The sequence below is a fragment of the Galleria mellonella genome, unplaced genomic scaffold, assembly GCF_026898425.1.
Source record: "Galleria mellonella isolate WM207_F2 unplaced genomic scaffold, CSIRO_AGI_GalMel_v1 utg40, whole genome shotgun sequence".
Taxonomy (NCBI): domain Eukaryota; kingdom Metazoa; phylum Arthropoda; class Insecta; order Lepidoptera; family Pyralidae; genus Galleria; species Galleria mellonella.
The window spans coordinates 5,925,658-5,947,297 of record NW_026442094.1 but is presented as its reverse complement, the minus strand read 5'-3'; the positions used below and the strand labels follow the sequence as shown (position 1 = coordinate 5,947,297).

The window sequence follows — 21,640 nt, the reverse complement described above, 5'->3', positions numbered from 1 at the left end:
TTATAACCATGACAGACAGATGGACGGACAGAGGAAGTCGCACGATAAGGGTTCCTTTGTACATTTTTGGTACGGAACCCTAAAAATTAATCAATGGATCATTAAGTAGAGTCTATAGATATTCAACTAAAAGTTATGCAATTAACTTGACAAATCTATTTTTTCTATCATTTAAATCTTGGGGAAAGTTAAGTAAGTTCTAACTTAAAGAGCATGTTTTTACTTATTTATTTATTTATCGGGTCAAAAGAGCCAGATCAGCTAGAAGCTCATAAAAACCAATTATGATGTCTATGGTTAGATAAACCCAAATCAAAGCAAACGAACCATAGATCAACCGTTATCATATAGGGTTGACAGCTTACTATTTTCTAGAGTTCGTAGTTTATAGTTTATAATAATAATAATTATGAGAGACGAGAATTTATGTAATTATTTAGGAAAAATATGTTATATGTTGTATACGGGAAAGTTTAAAACTTAATATTTCTTTGTTATTATTTAGTATATAATTTATATTACTAACAAGAAACATAATGAAATATTCAGTATACTTAATGTCTACCATTACAGAAAAAAACTAGACTAAGAAAAAAAAAGTAAGTACTAAAAATTTTTCTCCGGCAGGCGAGTTGGCAACCGCAGTTAGATTTTGGTGATGTTTTAAGAGAGACACTGCTGTCCATCCCTAGACTATTAAATTCTCTAGTCATCTACGATACCCACAAGAAAGGAAGGGGCGACCTATTCTATGCCAGGACCACACGGCCAACACATGATTTATACTTACGATTATAATATTGTTAAAAATAATAAAAAAAGACTAAAACTTCAAATATAACAAAACACAACAATAAAGGTATATCCTAAAGACAGTAAATTGAAAAAATATCCGTAAAAAAACAACGGTTTCAATCGTCAATCGATAATATTTTTTAACTCTAAAAATATAAATGTAATTACTATGTGGTGAAAACCTTAGCAATAAAGTTTTTACTTTATAGCTGTTGTATTCATATTGCTTCTAACGTGGTTTCAGGAAACACAGCGACAGAAATAAACATTAACACTAATCAGCTTTCCAGTTAACATTTAACATTTGGAGAGAATTTGAACGCGTGAATAATTAAGATCAGGTTTGGTTGCAGTCTCACGGTTTTAAAAACTTTTCTATTAAGGGGAAAGCATTGTTAGTAATGGGATCTAATAGCCCCATTGCTAGCAATATACCCTCTCAGGTCGACCTCCACGCGGTTCCCCCTGAAAACCATTATGGTTAATTCTTGTGGAATTCATCATGGTGGGCCAACTGACCTGCATTCATTCTCACCTATTATCTCTCACTGGTGCCTTGTCGATGTATACCGATAGCGCGGGCAGAGTTACTATTCCATTTTCACCCATTAAAAAAACAACTCTTCTACGTCTTATACCTTATCAGCCGTTAACAGTCCATTGCTGAGCATATTCCCCTTTTGGAAGATTTTTCCAGTAGTTACTACGCTTGCCAAGCGAGATGGCAACCAAAGTTACGCTTTGGTGAAGTTTAAGAACGCCCCTGATGCCCATCCCTCGACCATTTATGGGAGAAACCTATGTTCAGCAGTGGACAGTTAATGACTGATATGATGCAGGTGTTCATAGGCTACGGTAACCACTTACCATTAAGTGGGCCGCATGCTTGATTACACACCTCAGTGGTATAAAAAAAAGCCACCTGCATTCACTGACTTCCTACAATGCATTTAAGGTCGTCTACAAACATATTAAATTCATAAAATTCCCATTATACATATATATAATTTTTATAAATATTAATATAAGTTTGATGAAAATAAAACTAAACAAATATGGTCAGAATGTAGGATTGAATGCAAGTGGTTGGCAATGTTCCACAAAAATTGGTACATTGTGCAAGCAAAAAGTAAATGTGACTCGATTAAATAGCTTTCTTTTTTGTTTCATTATACATATTGTTTTATGACAATGGAAAGGTCAACAGTATACTAAGTATTATATAAAAATAATAAATTAAATTTTAAATTAAGCACTTATCAATTACTAGATTATATACGGGGCTTCGTATGCGTGGATTTTGGAAATAGAAAAACCAATGAAATAGAGTACTTCCAGATGGCGGGGGGAAAGGGATTGTTAGTAATGAGAAGTTTAGTCTCCAGTGCTAATAATATACCCTATCAGGTCGACCTCCACGCGGTACCCCCTGGAAACTATTGTGACTAATATCGTTGAATTCGTCACGATGGGCTAACTGACCTGCCTTTCATCCTCATCTATCACCTCTCACTGGTACCTAGCCAGTATATACCGATAGCGCAGGCGGGGTTATCATGCCATTTTTACCTATTCAAAACTTCGAGATGGCGTAATAAGATGTTTTGTCTTGATCCAGATTTTACAACTTTGAATGTTGCATCCAATTTGGTACAGCAATTTTTGTGTGATGCCGCACCAAATATACAGACATATATTACAATGTTATTCAATTCGTACGATCACAGATAATATAATACTACATTAGCTATGGTGACACCATACCTATATAGAGATTTACCAAGACATTTTTTTAATAAACAGCATTTATAGTATTCAAAACTTTTCAATTGTACTGCAAAGAAACAATACAACAAATAGATTTGTACGGTCAAAGTTAACAAAGGCAGTTCAGAAGCATCAAAGATCGTGACCATAGTTTGGCAGATTGCAAGAGAACAAAAGAGCTGTTGGAAAGTGAAGACGGGAAGATTAAAGTCATGCCTGTAGGCACTTACAAAACATTTAAAAGAGTATCTATTCAGAAATATTTTCTATTTCTTAGTTATATACGTCAGATAAGTGTGGTTCCGGCACAGAGTGGATCACCTCTTCCTTTCCCGTGGGTGTCATAAGAGGCTACTAAGGTAACTTAACGGTCGAGGGATGGGCATCAGCGTTCTCCTTAAAACATCACGAAAGTCTAACTGCGGTCGCCGATCTTCCTATCAAGCATAGCAACTACTGGCAAAAACCTCCTTTGTAGGAGAGGCAGCAGTATACAGTATAAAGACGCAAAGAGACGCAACGTCTCTACACAGTGCCAAGAGTCAAGTCGATGAATAAGTCATTGGTCATCAACAATCCGAGTCGCCTGGCGTCGTGTGGGGCCTAATGGAAGAAGCTGGTATTTCGGTGTAATCTAAATTTTTTGGAAATTAATAAATTTCAGCTGTTAAAGCTCTAAAAGGTGACAAACAAACACACTTTCAAATTATTTGTTAGGATAGTATAGTAGGTAGTATTACATCTTTTCAATATTCCTGTCCTCCTTTAATAAAGAATAAATCAGTTTAATATATAAACTAATTAAGGTAATCCGTGTAGAGGTGCTCAAAGTTTAAAATTTAAAGCCAAATTAAAAACAGGTCTTTAAAAGTTGTAATTTTCACGGTAATAAAATCCCTAAATAATGGCATTCAATATTAAAATCAAACAGTGCGTCGGCACAAATCAAGTAAAAAAATAACAATGTGCGTGCGTAGCAAAAGTGATATAAACAGTTTTTGCGATAAATCAGCGATATCGGAGTTCTTTGAAAAATATTTATAAATATTTAATATTTTATTATCTCACTCTTAGTAATATATCAATCTATCTTAAAATTAGTACAAAATAAGTTGTAGCGAAATATTGACCTAAAAAGTAGGTTTCGCAAATAAATTATGAGAAAAACTTTTTTTTTCTCGGGAAAACAGGACTCAGGAAAATAGATTGCGGACAGGCGGAAAAGATTGTCAGTAATAAGTATTCTAAGTATTTCTATGCATCTCTTCGCAGTCCATTTTAGTCAACAAGTCAGGTAGCGAAATTACTAGAATTAATCGTGACGTTGATTAATTCTTATAATTTCGCTACTTGACTTCATCATAACCTTTCATCCACTGATACTCCACAAACATAAACTGACAGCATAAGTAAAGACAATATTCTGTTTACATTCATTAAGTTCAGGGTACGATAGGACTGATATACCGGAAGGTAAAATACCTTAAGAATTAAAAAAAAATTCTTCAAAGTTTCGGCTCTAAAAAATAAATTTTTCATCAAAACTTAATGGTCATATCTTTCTATGACATTTCTCTATATTTTTTTATGACATTTAAAATAGCAAACAAGCTGACGGCTCGCCAGATAGAATGTGTTAGCTGTCGCCTATAAACAAAAGCAGTACCATGGATATAACTATTATTCCCATGGTAGGACACCTCATGTGTTGCCATTGCTGAGGACTAAGATGTTATGCCTCCGTACCCAGACCTTATTGAACTATTTATCATGAATACATGAAAAAAATTACATGAAACGGAACCCTATAGACAGTACATATAGTTTACTTGACAACAATCAAACGGTATATGACCGGGGCCTAAATAAGGGAAAGTAAACCACGTTTTTGTATGGACCTTGACCGATACAGTTACGCAGTGTATACTTGCATATTTTTATTGTCGTCATGGTGACGAACGTAATTAGGTACCTTTTACATGCTATGATTAACTAACTCTAACCTAATTTAAGAAAATTTCAATGCCTATATACTAGGTTAGTTTTTTTCAAACTGTGGTGCATGACCCCTACGCAATCGTCGCCACTTTGGGAACACTTGACATTTAGCTTTATTAGTATTATAATTCTTTTTATGTATTTTATTTATATGTTTGGTAAAATGTAGGTATTACAAGTGTTACGTGTACCACATATATCTGGCCACAACAGAATATCAGTGTTATGCTCTTTTTAGGGCAAAGCAAAAAAGTTGAGTTGTGGCCATTTTGTATTACTGTGGCACACGCATGAAGAAAAAAAAATGTTACTAATTTTATGCATTCTGATTTTTTGTTTTATTTTTTTTTTTTTAATTTTTGTATATGTATCTTTTTTACCTTTTTTCCTTTGCAATGTGTCTTTTGCTGTTTGTGTGCTGTAAGTAATGCAAATAAATTATTTATGTATTTATCTATCTATATATAAATTGGCAACAGTCTGCAAATACCACTGCTGTAACTTCATTACGAATTATTGTTGTGAATGAGTCGTGATACACCAGTGCACAAGACGAAAATATGTATATACACAGATGAGCTAAATCTTGGTTAAGAAGTAATAATGTTTACCTTGATAAACGTGAACAGTTGCGAGTTAGAGCTAATAAGGAACCTGTTCAAACAATCCAATATATTGCCCTCGATTATAATGGTGATGAAATGTCAAAAATGCGTCAAGTGCCGTGCAATTTCCATCGTACAAATATTATTATAGCAAAGTTTCCATTTAATCTCAGCTGGATATCTCTTGACCAACTTTTAAATGTGTAGTTTTAACTTTTTACAATTTTCACCTTGCTCGTGTCGAGGTGAAATCCTAAAAACTGTGCATGTAAAAGAAAAACTAGTTTGGCATAACTATATCTAGATCAGCGGTTCTCAAATTTTCAGGCGGGTTTTTTTTTTAATGGATGATAATGGAATGGTAACCCCACCCGCGCTATCAGTATACACCGGCGGGGCACCAGTGAAGGATGATAGGTGAGGATGAAATAGGTCAGTTAGCCCATCGTGACAAATTCAACAAGAATTGTTCACGATGGTTTCCAGGAGGAACCACGTGGAGGTCGACCTAATAGGGCATATTGCTAGCAATGGGGCTGTCAAACTCCATTGCTAACAATCCCATTCCCCCCCCCCCCCATATTCAGGCAGGTTGACAAATGCAGTTAAGAGTTGATGATATTATAAGAGACGTTGCTGCCCATTCTTCGACCATTAATCTCTTAGTGGCCTCTTATGATAACCACGGGAAAGGAAGACGCGGTCCATTCTATGTTGACACCACACGGCAATTATTTAATTAACTCATGTAAATCAAATGTAAAGGTAAAGAAAAATTTCATGAAAGATTAATGACAATAAGTAATCCTATTGTTAAAACAGTACCCTCACTGCATACCTGACGACAAAAGATTTTATAATAAAATAATTGAAATTGGTATTTTGTTAATTAATGTTTAATTTAAATATATAATAATAGTTTGTACGTATAATTAATAGTGTAAAAATTGTAATGAATTAAAAGTAAATTATGTCCGCAATCACTTTATACTATGAGGGGGGAAAGGGATTGTTAGTAATGGAGACTGAGAATCTCATTGCTAGCAATATACCGAACCAGGTTGACCTTCTCGAGGTTCTCCCTGGAAACTATCATGATTAATTCCTGATGAATTCATCATGATGGGCTAACTGGCCTGTTTTCATTCTCATCTATCACCCTTCACTGGTGCTCCGCCAGCGTATCCCGTTAGCGCAGGCGGGGTTACCATACCATTTTCACCCATGAAAAAAAAACTGTATACTATGGGTATATACCTGAAAATAAAAGATTATTATTATTATAAATCCATAATCCTGTAAACACATATACAAATGAAAGTAACAAGAATACGAACGTATTGATCGGTGTCATACTTCCTCGAATATTTCCATTCGAATCTATTTATAGCCATCTGCGATTTAATTTTCCTTTATTTACGTTTCTATCGGACTTATTTTTGTAAAAGTAACAATGATATTGCACTTTCTGAAACGTGATCTCGAAACAAGGGCATCGTAATCTTCTCAATAAAAAGCTAGAAAAAGTATTGTGAGCGCCGCTGTTTCGATTTAATTTGATCTTTTGTTGTAACTTTATTATCGCTGTGACAAACTTTAAAATCTTTAACAACGCTAAAAATATACATACTTAAGTATGGGAATGTTCAAGTATTACGTAATGCAATTTTTTTTTTAAATTTTGTCCCTCCCATGTAACGCGCCGAAACATTTTTCTGTACCCCTTGACCCCTCTCTAAAAGGGATAGGGATTGTTAGCAATGGAGTTCGACATTGCTAGCAATATGCCCTATCAGGTCGACCTCCACGTGGTTCCCCCTGGAAACCATCGTGAACAATTCTTATTGAATTCGTCACAATGGGCTAACTGACCTGCTTGATCCTCATCTATCATATCTCACTGGTGCCCCGCCGGTGTATACCAATAGCACGGGTGGGGTTACCATTCCATTATCACCCATTAAAAAAAAGACCCCTCTCTAAACGTTACATAAAACCCAAGCGATCATATTTACCTAAAAGTCACGACACTAACAAATACTGACAACGAAACAAAATAAAAATATCGTACAATACAGTCGAGGGATATCCCGTAAAAGGTTGCCAACTTGGTAATTTTAATTTTTTATTAATACCCGCCCCTGTAATGCATCGTAACGTTTTACAAGACTGAATTGCGTGATACTTGAATACCCTCTATTTATTGTTCGTACATAATTCTTAATGGTTCGTCCTTTTTTTTATAATACAAGGTCAAACGAGCATGCGGCTCACCTGATGACCATAAACACCCAGAACACCAAAGGAATTACCAGCTATTTGCCAGCTTTTTAAAAAATATTTGTCAAAAAAATAATAAGGAGTATGTTCTTTTCTTTCTAGCCGTGTGGTTTCGACATAGAATGGGCCGCCCCTTCCTTTCCTGAGGGTGTCGTAAGAGGTGACTAAGGGAATTTATTGGTCGAGGGATGGACAGCAGCGTCCCTCTTAAAACATCACCAAAACCTAATTGTGGTTGCCAACATGCCTGCCAAGTTTGGAAACTACTGGCAAAATCCCCCTCATGGAGGAGACCAATGTTCAACAGTGATCAGTGAAGAGCTGGTATAACGATGATGATATGATTATTATAACGTACTTCTTTTTTAATAATACAGGGGACAACCGAACATGCGGCTCACCTGATGGTAAGTGACTACCGCCGCCTACAAACACCGGCAACACTCATCGGGCGCGTTGATTCCGATAGAAATGTGCCAATAATTTTTAAAATAATGAATGTCATAATCGTTGACAGATTTAACTAGGATAGACAAAAAGACTGTGTCCAAATTTTAGACCGTTATTCGATAATAAATGGGCTATTTTTAAAAATCACAAAAAAACGGATGATAACGGCTTCCGTTTTCCCGGCAATTGGTCTTTGTTAGATAACCGTTTAGTGCAATAATGGTTTTGTGGCCATAGAAAAGGCGTGCGAGTAACGCTTCCGTCCGAGAGAAGCGGTTCCATTTTTTTAAGACGAAAATAGTATGATTATACTGCTTCCGCTATCGATATTCTGGCGGGGTACCAATGTACCTAAACCACAATGGTTTCCAGTGAAAACCACGTTGAGGTCGACCTGATAGGGTATAGAAATTACGCTGGTACCCCTTTATTTTTTTTATTACTAACAATCCCTTCCCTCTCTAGATCACTAGACTCCAGTACCGAATGTCAAGTTTCTAAACCGCCTTCACCGGTCGACGTTGAAAGTATTACCAGAGACTGTACATAAGTCGTTTGCTTGGGACCTATATCCCACTTGTGTATTTGCAGTGAAGCAGATATGCTTGCATGTTTTACAATTTGAAGAGGATATGGTAGGTATAATCTTTTAGAATGACAATACCATGAACTGATCTGCTTTCATCTTCACCTATCATCCCTCACTGGTGCCCCGCCAGTGATTATCGATCGCGTACACGGGGGTACAATTCCATTTTCGCCCATTAAAAAAACAGTCACCCGCTGTTTTCGTGGCCACAAAGCGAGTGTATAGCTATTAATAGAATATCGTAATCCGTCAATAAAAAGATTTGAGTATTTTAACAGTTGCATTATCAGTTCGTAATTAACGCTAGTATTTAGGTAATAAACCGTAATACTACATTGCTCCTATTGCTATCTACATGGTGTTTAAAATATAAACAGGTACCCCAAATACATAGAAACTTTAGTAACTATTTACAGATACACAATCATATTTATCGTAGGGAAAGGATTTGTAAGTAATGCGGACTACCAGTCCCCTCCCCCCCTGGGAACTATCGTGCTGACTTCCAGATATAATCGTCACGATGGGTTAACTAACCTGCCTTTTCATTCTCATCTATCATCCCTCACTGGTGGGCACCAACGGGGCCGTAAACGTATACCATTAGTACGGGTGGGGTTACCATTCCATTATCATCCATTAAAAAAAAACATTATTTCAACCGTTAACTATCCATTGCTGAACATACTTCCCCATACAGGGGTTTTACCGGTAGTTAGTACATACGGTAGGTGGGTTGGCAACCGCAGTTAGGTTTTTAGAGATGTTTTAAGAGGGACACTGCCGTCCATCCCTCACACGAAAAAAGAATTATATTTATCTGAAATTATATATAGAACATGATTATTTTCATTACTCTTATAATAACTTATTTTTGTATGGTAATATTTTATGCATTTATTTATTTGTATCTAATATATTGAATTCTTCAAATTATAAATACACTGCTTACCTGTTTATCTATTTGTCCAATGGATGACTGGTAGAGAATCTAGGGAATAACTACCACTGTTAAGTCCGTCATATGACGGACTTAACAGTGGTAGTTATTATGGGGACTAACTTCCCCATTACTAACAATCTCTTCCCAAATTGAGTCAGAGGAGGAGGGTCAAATTGGCGCGAACACAAATTAGTATTATTTAGTAATTAGTAGTAAGTCCCCATCGCTATCAATATACCTTGGCACTTACAATCGACACTCCACGCGATTCCCCATGGAAATCATTGTGACTAATTTATCGTTGAATTCGTCACGATCACGTCACGACCTGCCTTTTCATCCTCGCTAATAATCCCTCACTGATATCCCGCCAGTGTATACCGACAGCACAGGCGGGTTTGCCATTCCATTATCATCCATAAAAAATCTGAAACGGTCCCTCACAGGTCCCTCGACTTAAAACTCCAACAAGGTATCCCTGAGAATTCCTCAAGAAGTGTCGAATACCATATTCTTAGTAAATCGTCATCTATTATTTAGAAGAAACTCGATTGAACTCGAGTACAATTAGCTTCTCTCTATTGTTAATGAAATTTATATTTAAAACAAATGGCGACAATATGTTCATTAGTTCTTTTGCGTAAATTATAGTATCTTTAGAATTCTGTGTCATCATAGAATTCCACTGGATTTTTTGTTTTTTTTTTTGCATCACAAAGGTGGCAAACAAGTATACAGCCCATTTAATGGTAAACTTTTACTGTAGCCTATGGACACCTGCAATACCAGGGGTGTCAAATAAACCCTTTATGTAAAATCCCATACTGTAATCTCTCCATAGTCGTGTATCTCGTAAACAACATCAATCTGGATATTTTTTTTTAATAAATTAAAAATAATTAATTATTAATTCTAACTTCCTTTATTTGCACACTATTATCCAATCATAAATGCTATAAAATACATATACACAATATTTCGTTTTTACACACCAAACTTGTACTGTAAATTTTCTCTTACTGACAAAAACACTTCTCAATTGTTCCTTAAGGTAGTTTCCGATGTATCTTAACATTAACAGTTCTTACCTTACACATTCTCACATCGAGAAGAAGAAAGAAGAAGAAAATATTCGTGTCAAGGAATAATTTGCCAAATAAGAATATTGATTTCAGTAAGTGAGAATGAGTTAATAAAGGTTTCAAAAATTATTTTAGAATACAGGTATAAATGTATATAAATTGGTAAACTAAAAAAAAATAGTGCAATGCAGTGCGGAAGAAGTTAGGTCAGAATTTGGAGGACAAGCGACTTGCTCCAGAAATATTTACAGGCGGGAGTGAGGGCAGTGAATTTTCCAGAAAATATTATAGACAACATACTGAGATACAAATGTTTTGAGCCCATGCGTAATTTTTAACTTGTATACTTCGAGTGTAATCCCTAGTAACTTTAACGAACCATGATCAATTTATAACAATTTCATTAACGAAAAGATAATGTTTTTGGGCCATATGGTAAAACTACACAACATCTATATAGTAACTAAAAACATAATTTTAGTAACTGACCTATAGGTCAATTATAATAATAGAAAATTAATGAAATTTTAAAGTAAACAAATATTGTAAAGGAGCGAATAGCAGGCAAACTTCAGACAACTATAAATTTTAATAAAACAGTAAAAGAAATAAGAGCCATCTTAATACTTTAAGACAAAAAAAAATACAAATCAATAACCTAAATCTAGGACTAGGCACAACTAGATTTAGGCACTGTACACTTCCAACAGAAAGTCAGTCAACTAACAAACAAAATAGAAATGGTCACACACAAAAAAAAAAACTAAATTGAGACCAACTAAGTAATACTAAAATATTAAAAAAAAAACTCCGTTATTAAAAGTTTATGATTAACATTAAAAGAATGTAGAAAAGTCCAAACACTATTTACAATAGAATTGACAATCGACATATTCACGCACTAGTCGCCTCAGTCGCGATGGGTTTAATTTCAGAAATGTGAGATACTTCCTCATTTATATTTGTTTCAAGGGCACCTTCATCTTGTTCTGGATTTGTTTCGTTACATTTTTCAATGGATACACTTAATTTGACTTCATTTGAATTGATAACTTCATTTATCTTTTCCTCGAGGGCATTCTGAACTTTGAAGTCGTTTGAGACTTCAATATTTAATACTTCACCAACATCGTTATCCATGTTATCATCATGGACAACTTCCAAATCACACAAATTAATATTAGCACTATTTATAGCTTGTATTAATGTTTCTAACGTTTTATCATCTACCTTATCGTCTGAGCTGTCTTTACCGTCATTTTGTACTTCATTTATATTGGCACTAACTTCATTAACATCTGTATTTTCTTTTGCGTTCGACTCATCACTTTCTGGCTCTTTGGTCACATCTGTTTTCTCTTGAACAGTTTTTTGTGCTTGTTTTTCTGCTTTGCTCTTTTTTGATTTGGACTTCTTCTGTTTTTCCGGTTTAGGTGGTTCCTCTGTAGTGTTATTTTTATTATTTGTTAAAACATTCAGCTGGCTTTGGAGATGTGCGAGACTTTGCCGTAATTGGGCACAGTTAGCTGCCATTGCGTCGACCTGAAGTTTAAATAATTTGTTATTATATTTTACTTATTAATTAAAATTTGTTACTCTGCAAACAAAAACCAATAAGCATAATAGCAGACCAGCAGACCAGATGTGCCATCATTGTGCCCAAGCATATTTTAGGGATTGTGCTGTACAGAAGACGTAATGGAAGTTTATTCTATGGTCTTGTGTCCCTACTAATAAGGGAAGCAGAGTGACATCTTGATAATCGTACAAATTGAAATTGATATTATAATTACCTTGCTATTAGAAGCCGGTGCTGACGCAGGAGATGTAGAGGGTGCGGGTGCGGGTGCCAGCGCCGGTACGGGCGTAGGTGGCGGCGGCGGCAGCGGCGGACGTTCGATGTTATGCTCCTTCAATGTATTCAACAACACAGTACGCTCACCCTGTAAAAAACATAAGATTTTTAAGTAGGTACATATAATATGCATATTTTACTATATAGTAAAGCACGTTACGAAACTATAATTCACGGAAACCGCTGCATAGGTAGCGGCCTCGATGCAGCGCATCATACCTTCCATCGACACGTGATGCCGAATCAACGGAAACGTGGGACTCAGAATATTCATGGAAAAGCCGGCAGCCGTAGTCACTCTTGGTACACACATCGACCAATTGACACATGTTATAATTAATATATATTAATTGTATTTTTACCTAAGTACATTTAACCTAGAATAATTTTTGGTTTTCTTTGCACCCCTCGGCTGTAGCTTTCTTATCTAGCACTATAAGACTATCTCCATTCTTAGTAAATAACTCTGTCGGGTCCACATCAACGCGATCCTTAGCTTCTTTTTCCTTATAGAAACACAACATTACCATTGCCTTGCCTCTTCCCATTTATTTAGGGTTGACGCAGTATGTCTTCTTCCACAAATCCCTATCAGCTGTCATTTCCGAGCTCACTCCTCTTTTTTGCATATCATCTTTCACACAGTCCATCCACCTTTTCTTCAGTCGTCCCCTTCTTTTACATCCATACACTTTCATACTTAACACTTTCTTTAAAACATGGCTTTCATTTCTGCGCATGACATGACCATACCATGACATTGTATTACTTCTTTGTTACCGGAGCAAATTTTAAGCTTCCCCGTACATACTTATTTCTTATTCTGTCATTCCTTGTCACTCCACACATCCATCTTAACATTCGCATCTCTGCCATGTGTATTCCTTTATCATCCATCATCTTTATGGGCCAACATTCAGATCCATACAGGATGATAGAAACAATGTAAATATTAATCTCTGAGGAGACAATTGACAGGACTGAGACAATCTCTGGGTCTCCCTCTCACCTGGAGCGTGCGACACAGGCTCTGCATGTGGTGCAACTGGCGGGCGGCGGCGGCGGCACGTTCCTCACTAGCCTGGCGTTCCCCGCACATGTCCAGTAGCGCCGTCTGCGACGTCTCCCATCTCTTCTTCCATGATAACGACTCTTTTTCCAACTTCTTGATTTTCTTTGACATCTGAAATAATTAATCGAGGCAATGAATATCTTTTAAACATAGAAAAAGAAAGAATGTGAAATTCTTACTTTATCTATATCATGCTAATTTTTAGCTAAAGCTACATCATTGTCATAACTAGGATTAGCGGACCTAAAATCAACAAAGTAACTATCACATTTATAATATTACTAAAGATTTGATTACTGTCCAACCGATATAAATTTTAAACTTATCTAATATCGACAATACACTTTTCTTATTTAAAAGTATGTAATTGTTATGTTTACGGATTCTTCTCAGTAAACAACAACATTCCGACCTAGCGTTAACATCAGAAGTATCAACTTTTATGTTAACAAATCATATTTAAATAGTATAATTTCTATTAGAATTCTAAATTCGAATAGAAAAAAAAATATATTCGAATTTAAATAAAAAAAAATAGTAATGAAAATTAAAATAATCATTTTACCTTCTCCATTTGTTCTTTGAAACCTCCAAACACTTGATTACTCTTCACTAAAGCGTTCTGGAACTCGTCATACTTGTCAGTGTAGACCGACAACTGTCCCCTCAAGGCGGTCTCTGTGCCTTGAAGCTCCATGATCTTGGTCCGATACTGAGTCAACGTCACCTTCAGGTGTTCCATCTCAGCCATCAACTTTTCTTTCTCGGCTTGATGTTCCAGACTTGCCTTCTGGAGTTTGGCGTCGGACAACTGAGATTCTAATGCCATTTGTTTTGCCATTTTGTCTACCTATTACAAAAATGAATTGTATTTATTAGAAACAATAAGCATATTTGTGAATTAACAAATAATAAGAAGAAACTTCAAGTGATTTTTCGACTATTACCGATGTGTAGAACTATAACATTCGACATTCTCACGTATCACTGAGCGTGTTTGATTTTTAAAATTTTTTTTAGTAAATTTGTAGGCAATACTATTGCCATTATTCAGATTAATTGTGCATATTTTTTTTTTGATGGGTGAAAATGGTATGGTAACCCCGCCTGCACTAACGGGATACGCTGGCGGAGCACCAGTGAAGGGATGATAGATGAGAATGAAAACAGGTCAGTTAGCCCATTATGATGAATTCATCAGGAATTAACCATGAGAGTTTCCAGGGAGAACCGCGAGGAAGTCGACCTGGTTGGGTATATTGCTAGCAATTGGATTCTCAGTCTCCATTGCTAACAATCCCTTTCCCCCATAGATACTTACCATTATACTACAGAGGATTTGTTTTTTTTTTTTTATAAATGATGAAAAGTATACTATAACCTGCCCAGGAGTATAAAGAATAATTGTACTAAGTTTCGTGAAAATCCGTCTAGTAGTTTTTGTCTCTATAACGAATATACAGACAAAGAGACAAAAATTTTACTGGTTGCATTTTTGGCATCAGTATCGATCACTAATCACCCCCTGATAGTTATTTTGGAAATATATTTCATGTGCAGAATTGACCTCTCTACAGATTTATTATAAGTATAGATAGATAGATTTTACCTACGTTTTAATTTTCGTACTTTGAATTATTGTGGTATATTTAGTATGTTAATATACCTTGTTACTGATAAGTTTGTTGATTCTGTATGGCGGTACATAATGAATGGATGCCCTAAGCCTAATGAATATTTACATAATATTCAATGTTGAAATCTAACACATTTACCTATTCATTATCTATAGTACAATGTTAGTACAATGTATATATTTATTTTTAACATTTATTAGTTTCATTAGTCGAGGGCTGACAATCTATCTAGTACAAAATTATAATTAAAAATTGTGTCCTACAAAAAGAAATTCAATTGTGACAAAAACAGTTTTTTTTTTTCTAAAAATCATATTACTGAACCTTTTTGATAAAATTTCTATGGAACCAATCTGTAAGTATATATATTAAAATAAAATAATATATATATATATATTCGAAATTGGTTAACAACTGACGGAGTTATGCGATAACAAACATAAAAAAAATACATCAGAACTGAGAGCCTCATTATTTTTGATGTCTGTTGAAAAGGACCACCAACCGAAAGGACTACCTACACAAAATGTTTACTTTAAAGAGAGCAACTAAGAAAATTTTCATGGAGAAACTTAACTACCCAACTACGCATTCATTACTGAATTATCATTCTATAAAATTATTGATACTATTCCTGTTTTTTTTTATGGATGATAATGGAATGGTAACCTCTCCTGCGCTATCGGTATACACCGGCGGGGCACCTTGCCATTTTGATAAATACACCTGAAATTCAGCACGATGGTCCCCCCCCCCCATCAACTATTCGAATCGGAAATAATTGTATAGTCTACCAGGTTGACCTCCACGGGGTTCCCCCTGGAAACCATCATGAGTAATTCTTGTGGACTAACACCTATCAGATCAGTTATGACTTGATTTCATCCTCACCTATCATCTCTCACTACCCCGCCAATGAGAGATGATAAGTAGCGTGGGCGGAGTTATCATTCCATTATCACCCATTAAAAACAAATACCACACCTGTTGTTCCCTCAACTGATACTGTTGGACCACACTCTTGAACTTTTCACTCATGCTGATGTTATCATCTCTGAGCTTGGCGTTCTTCTCATTATTCTGTTGCAAGAGTGCTGTGATCTCCGAGAGAGTGTTCTGGAATTTGGCCTGTGTTTCCTTACGACGCTCTTCCTCCTCGCGAATCTTAACTAGAGATTCTTCCTGAAATTTTAAACTATTTTAATTAGAACATGGTTTTATAGATTGAATAGACATAGAAATGAATTGGATGCTCAACTACAAGGGTTGGGAAGTATTAGATTCTCTCGAATAAAAAGGCATGTGGGGCTATACACTTGTTTACTACCTTCATGGTATAAAAAAAAATATAGCAACCAGTAACTGCAGTTTTGCAGACAGAGGCTGAGAGCTGATTAATGAATTGGCCTCGTCATATAATATTATAAAAAAAAAATAAACCACTGAGGTGGTAATCAAGCATACAGCACACCTGATGGTAAGTGATTACCGTAGCCTATGAACACCTGCAAAACTCGGGCTATTACGCGCATATTGTCAACTTTGAAGAAACCTCTTCAATTTGACATCCAAATAACATTAGATTATGTTCTTTAAAGAATAGATTATTATCAATGAGCAGAATAGAAAAGGAAGAACAAGGTTTTAAACATAATACGTGTTAATTACCTTGACCTATTTAGTATATTTATGTTTATATACTATTATTTATATTATATATGTTTGTTTATGTAATCCAATCTTATTTTTATATAAATGTTATTTAGAACAATATGCATTTTATGTATGAAAACCTAGTAAACAGAGCATACTATTCAATTGACGATTTCCTTGAAGATAAATGTAATAAATTTCCATAATACTATAATTTTTTACTATAAATATGACATTTTTGATTATTTTTTTTTTTTTTTATATAATTTGTTTTTTCTTATATAATTGCAAATTTGTGTACCTCGATATATGGGGTTGATCATAGAGGACTTATCTTGTTTTACCATCCATTGTTACCTATGTATCACAATTTAAATAAATAAATAAATAAAATAAATAAATTTATTTAGATACTTTTTTGTATTTACTGTGTCTGACTTGCGCCATCTACCTTTCTCTCTGTACTTATCTACTATTTATGCCAGATTGTCTGTAAGAGATTGTTTTTAGCGATAAAGCCGCCTTTTGTATATGCACATTCTCTATAAATACACCTTGTTTACATATCTTTTGTGCGCAATAAAGAGTTTATTATTATTATTATTTAAAAAATGTGATGGCCGAAACAAATAGATAATTTTACGATTACTGCACCACTAATAAAAGAAAACCATGTTTTAAGAGTGTTATGTATGAAAGTGGAAAGATGTAAAGGAAGGGGACAATGAGGTGGATGGGGGCACAGAGGTAGATGGACTGTGTGAATCATGACATGGATAAAAGAGAAAAGAAGTGCCCAGATATGAGGGTTGATAAGGATTTGTGGAAATAGAAAACATACTAAACCGACCCCAAAATAAATGGGGAAAAGGGATGGCAATGCGCTGAAATGAAATTTTTGTATTGAAATTATTTATTTACTCCAAATAGACATTTAACACTATAGAGGCCATATAACAGAACTATTAGCATCTATTTAATTGCCTTAAGGTTATAGGCTTATATTATGATACAGCATTACTTAATGTTGATGACTGCCCTTACTAATTTTATAAATGGGGAAATGTTATTTTTTTGTTTTTTTTTTGTTTTTTTATTGATTAACATTGCATGGTAACACTGCCACACATGGTAACACAGGCCAGTTAACGCATCATAATGAATTCATCAGGAATTAACCATGATAGTTTCCAGGGGGAACCGCGAGGAGGTTGACCTGGTTGGGTATATTGCTAGCAATGGGATTCTCAGTCTCCATTACTAACAATCCCTTTCCCCCATAGATACTTATCACTATACTACCGAGGATTTGTTTGTTTTTTTTTAATAAATGATAATGAAATGGTAACCCCACATGTGCTAACAGTATACGCTGGCAGGGCACCAGTGAGGGATGATAGATGAGGATGAAAAAACAGGTCAGTTAGCCCATGATGAATACATCAGGAATTTAGCAAGATGGTTTCGAAGAAGGATCCATGAGGAGGTCGACCTGATAGCTTATACTGCTAGCAATAGAATTGGTAGTGCACATTACTAACAATCCCTTTCCCCGAATTTGTTACCCCTTAGCACCTTAATGGCTTAACAAATTACTATGAAATTTGGTGTACACACACCACATGGAATGGAAAAAGATATAGGTATTTTTTATCTCAGTCAACGTATACCTGTCACGCGGATGATGTCGCGGCTGAAAGCTAGCATTATTTTTTTTATTCATTTTTTTTTATACCACTGAGGTGGCAAACAAGCATACGGCCCACCTGATGGTAAGCGGTTACTATGGCCTATAAACGCCTGCAATACCAGAGGTATTACGCGCGCGTCGTCGACCCTGAAGAAACCTCTTGAAGATTTTCCCTCCTATTGAAGAACCCCATGCTGTAGTCTCTTGGGAAAACCTCGGCAGGGAGCTCATTCCATAAAAGATAGTAACTAAGTACTTTAGTAACAATTTTATTTATTTTCCAGTAGTACTTACAATTTGCAATTATAAATGCCATTCAAGGGACAGTTTTCACTTTTGGCTCTTATAAGTTTAAATACATAAATAAAATCATTTTAGAATTAAGTTAAATTTAAATATTTTTGTAAAACAAATTTAATATAAAAGATGATACTATACTTAGCAGCATACAGTTTCTTCAGGGTCGGCAACGCGCGCGTAATACCTCTGCTATTGCAGGTGTTCATAGGCAAACATTATCATCTGAAATAAAAAAAAATTACTGAAATAGTAATTTTGAGAAAAAAATAGTTCCTCCTGTGGTGTAATTAGGGACACACTCAGCCCACATAGCAGAAACATTTTGATTGGAATCCTTTTGAATCGAGCCGACAGAATAGAATTTTATCTCAAAGTGTGTACATATAGCAGTAAACATTGCTTGGGCCTTAACATCAGTATCAACAGTTAAAACCTTTTTTTTTTAATTTTTATACAACTTAGAATGGTAAACAAGCTGATGGTCCACCTGATGGAAAGTGGTAACCGTAGCCTATAGACATGAGCAGTACCATGGACATAACAGAATATACTGTTTCGCCCATGATACCCCCTATGCGTTGCCAATCCTGAGGAATTAAACCCTATTGGGCATGCAGAAATTTTTCAACCTATTATTTTAAGGAATTCCCAAATGCAAGATTACCTATTTTTACTAATATCATATGTGTGAAAATAACTATTTATTTGTTGCCTCTTAGTGCTTTAACAGCTTTACCAATCTAAATGAAATTTGCTATACAGGTACTATATAGGATGGGAGTGGACATGTCCTATTTACACGGATGAAGTCGAGGGTAAAAGTTAGTTTTAAAATAATTATTGAAAGAAAGACTTACCTTGATAGCCTTGTTCTGTTTCTGAAGTTCACGGCAAAGGTTTTCCAATTTCGACTTGACAAGTACAGTCTTATTGTACTCATGCTGCAGTTGTTCCTTCTCTTTAGACAGCAATGTATATCTTTTTTCCGATTGTTTAATATAAAACTGCATCTTCTTACTGTCATCCATTATATGTATGTACTTTTTGCATACAAGTGATAATTTTTCTTCCAGTGTTGGCACCGAGTTTAGTGATTTCATGAACTGCTCTACACTTTTATCATCTTTCTTGCTGGTGCGGTCTTCTTTTTTTGACTTTTTTGGTGGGTCTTGTGTTGGAGGTGGGAGAGATTTTTCCTATAAACAAAAAAATTATGCATTTATTAAATCAATAGGTAAAATCATAGAAGAATATGTGGATTACTAGACTCTCACTATTTCATTGTCTTTTCCATGCATAAATACTTGCTGAATGCAATTCAAGAAAGATTACAGTAAACAGTGTACCATCTAGTCTAAAACTAAGTAGAGCTTATACTATAGGTACTAGACAAGTCATAGACTAAATACTTTTATATAAATACATATATATTATATAATATACCTAGACAAATACAAACAGACATACTCATAAATGTTTGTATTCAGGTTAATATGCGAGAATGGAACCTGTGACCATTGGAAGGATTGGAAGGAAGTGGACTACACTTAAACAAATATTTAAATAGGTTTTTTAATGATATGGTTTCATCTATGTATAATATGAATGAATTAACAAAATAGTATTTAGGTATACCTACCAACTGTCTTGTACCCATAATACAAGGCTTAGTTTGGGGTTAAGACGATGATGGTATTTATTTAATATTATCTTTTATAATTAATACAAATTGAGAACCTTAAAGTTTTAAATTGATTTAAACAAATATAACATTATACAAAAGGTAGGTTGTTCAAAGATTTGACAACCTCCATAGAACAGCGGTGGGTGCAATGCTTTACAGTAATCAAGTCCAATTTCCAATAGAATTATCTTAAGTCTAGGTACTCCGAGTTGTGCCCCCAGATATATCTGGTTCCTCATAACACAAGGTATCCTTTTATAGCTTGAGAACCAGACGAGACCAGTCAGGAAAAAAGACTTCAGAATATTATAAAGATGTGGGACACTAAAGAAAGGATAATACAAAAAGAAGCAGGGAGGGAATAATGTAAAAAAAAAAAAGAAAGTTTTGGTAAATAATAATAAATATAAAACAAATTATATTTCAGGTAAATTATATCAAAGGACAAATGGGTAAAAAAAAAAACAGAAATTAAATTTTAAAGCTATAATTTAAAAAATAAAATATACATTTTTTATTAAGTATGCATGTAAGTATGTAAAAGACTTGGCATAAAGATAGATATGTAAAAGGAGTGAATAACATACTGTAGTTTCCCTATTTTTAAATTTAGATTTTCATTGTGTTCTAATGTTATTATTAGAACATTACTAAATTCTAAATACCTCACATTTTTTTTTTATTTATTATTCAAAGGGTACTTGTTATGTTCTCTCGAATTGTCATAATCCATATAAGAAGAAAGAACATGAAACGTGCTAAGCTAACGCACAAAAATATCATAAACATTTAAGTAGTGTTTTGGCCTTTCGCCAACTCTGTTTCAGGTTAAAATTTTCACCTGTTTAACGTAACAGAATCGAAAATTTTATATTTTTATACGATAGTGATTCAAAAATTGAATATAATTATTTATTACCAAAAATAACGACTAATATGTTTTTTTTTTTTTTCCAAAATACCCATAATTTTATTTACCGACATTTGATAGCATTCTATTTCTAGAACTTGAAAAATAATATAAGAAACGTATACTCACAGTTGCAGTCATATCTGGAATTGCATTTTCTGTATTTTCTTTGGATACTTCTTCCGCTGCTGCTTCCATTTTAAAATAAGTTTAATTCTTTAATTTTATCCAAACACAACAGAAATAAATTGAATTAAAATTGACACCGTCCTAGTAATAATAGGTAGTTTATACATTAAAGAGATGAAATAGATTGATACATGCTGTTCT

General features: G+C 34.6%; 1 protein-coding gene across 1 annotated transcript; it reads right to left on the bottom strand.

Annotated features, from left to right (window-relative positions):
• Positions 1–10,326: 10,326 nt before the first annotated feature.
• On the bottom strand, positions 10,327–21,633 carry LOC113520274 (gamma-taxilin). The gene is made up of 7 exons (XM_052898090.1): positions 21,440–21,633; positions 19,574–19,912; positions 16,058–16,255; positions 14,002–14,286; positions 13,374–13,547; positions 12,303–12,452; positions 10,327–12,051 (listed from the first exon to the last, which is right to left on the bottom strand). Exons 1-7 carry the CDS (start codon positions 21,506–21,508, stop codon positions 11,404–11,406), a joined length of 1,863 nt encoding a protein of 620 aa, XP_052754050.1. The 5' UTR covers positions 21,509–21,633; the 3' UTR covers positions 10,327–11,403.
• Positions 21,634–21,640: the final 7 nt, after the last annotated feature.

Coding starts and splice junctions, on each gene's coding strand:
- LOC113520274 (XM_052898090.1), bottom strand. CDS start 21,508: ATGGAAGCAGCAGCGGAAGAAGTATCCAAAGAAAATACAGAAAATGCA. Junction 19,913..21,439: donor TTCCAGATATGACTGCAACT/GTGAGTATACGT, acceptor TTTTGTTTATAG/GAAAAATCTCTCCCACCTCC. Junction 12,453..13,373: donor GCCTGTGTCGCACGCTCCAG/GTGAGAGGGAGA, acceptor TGTTTTTTACAG/GGTGAGCGTACTGTGTTGTT.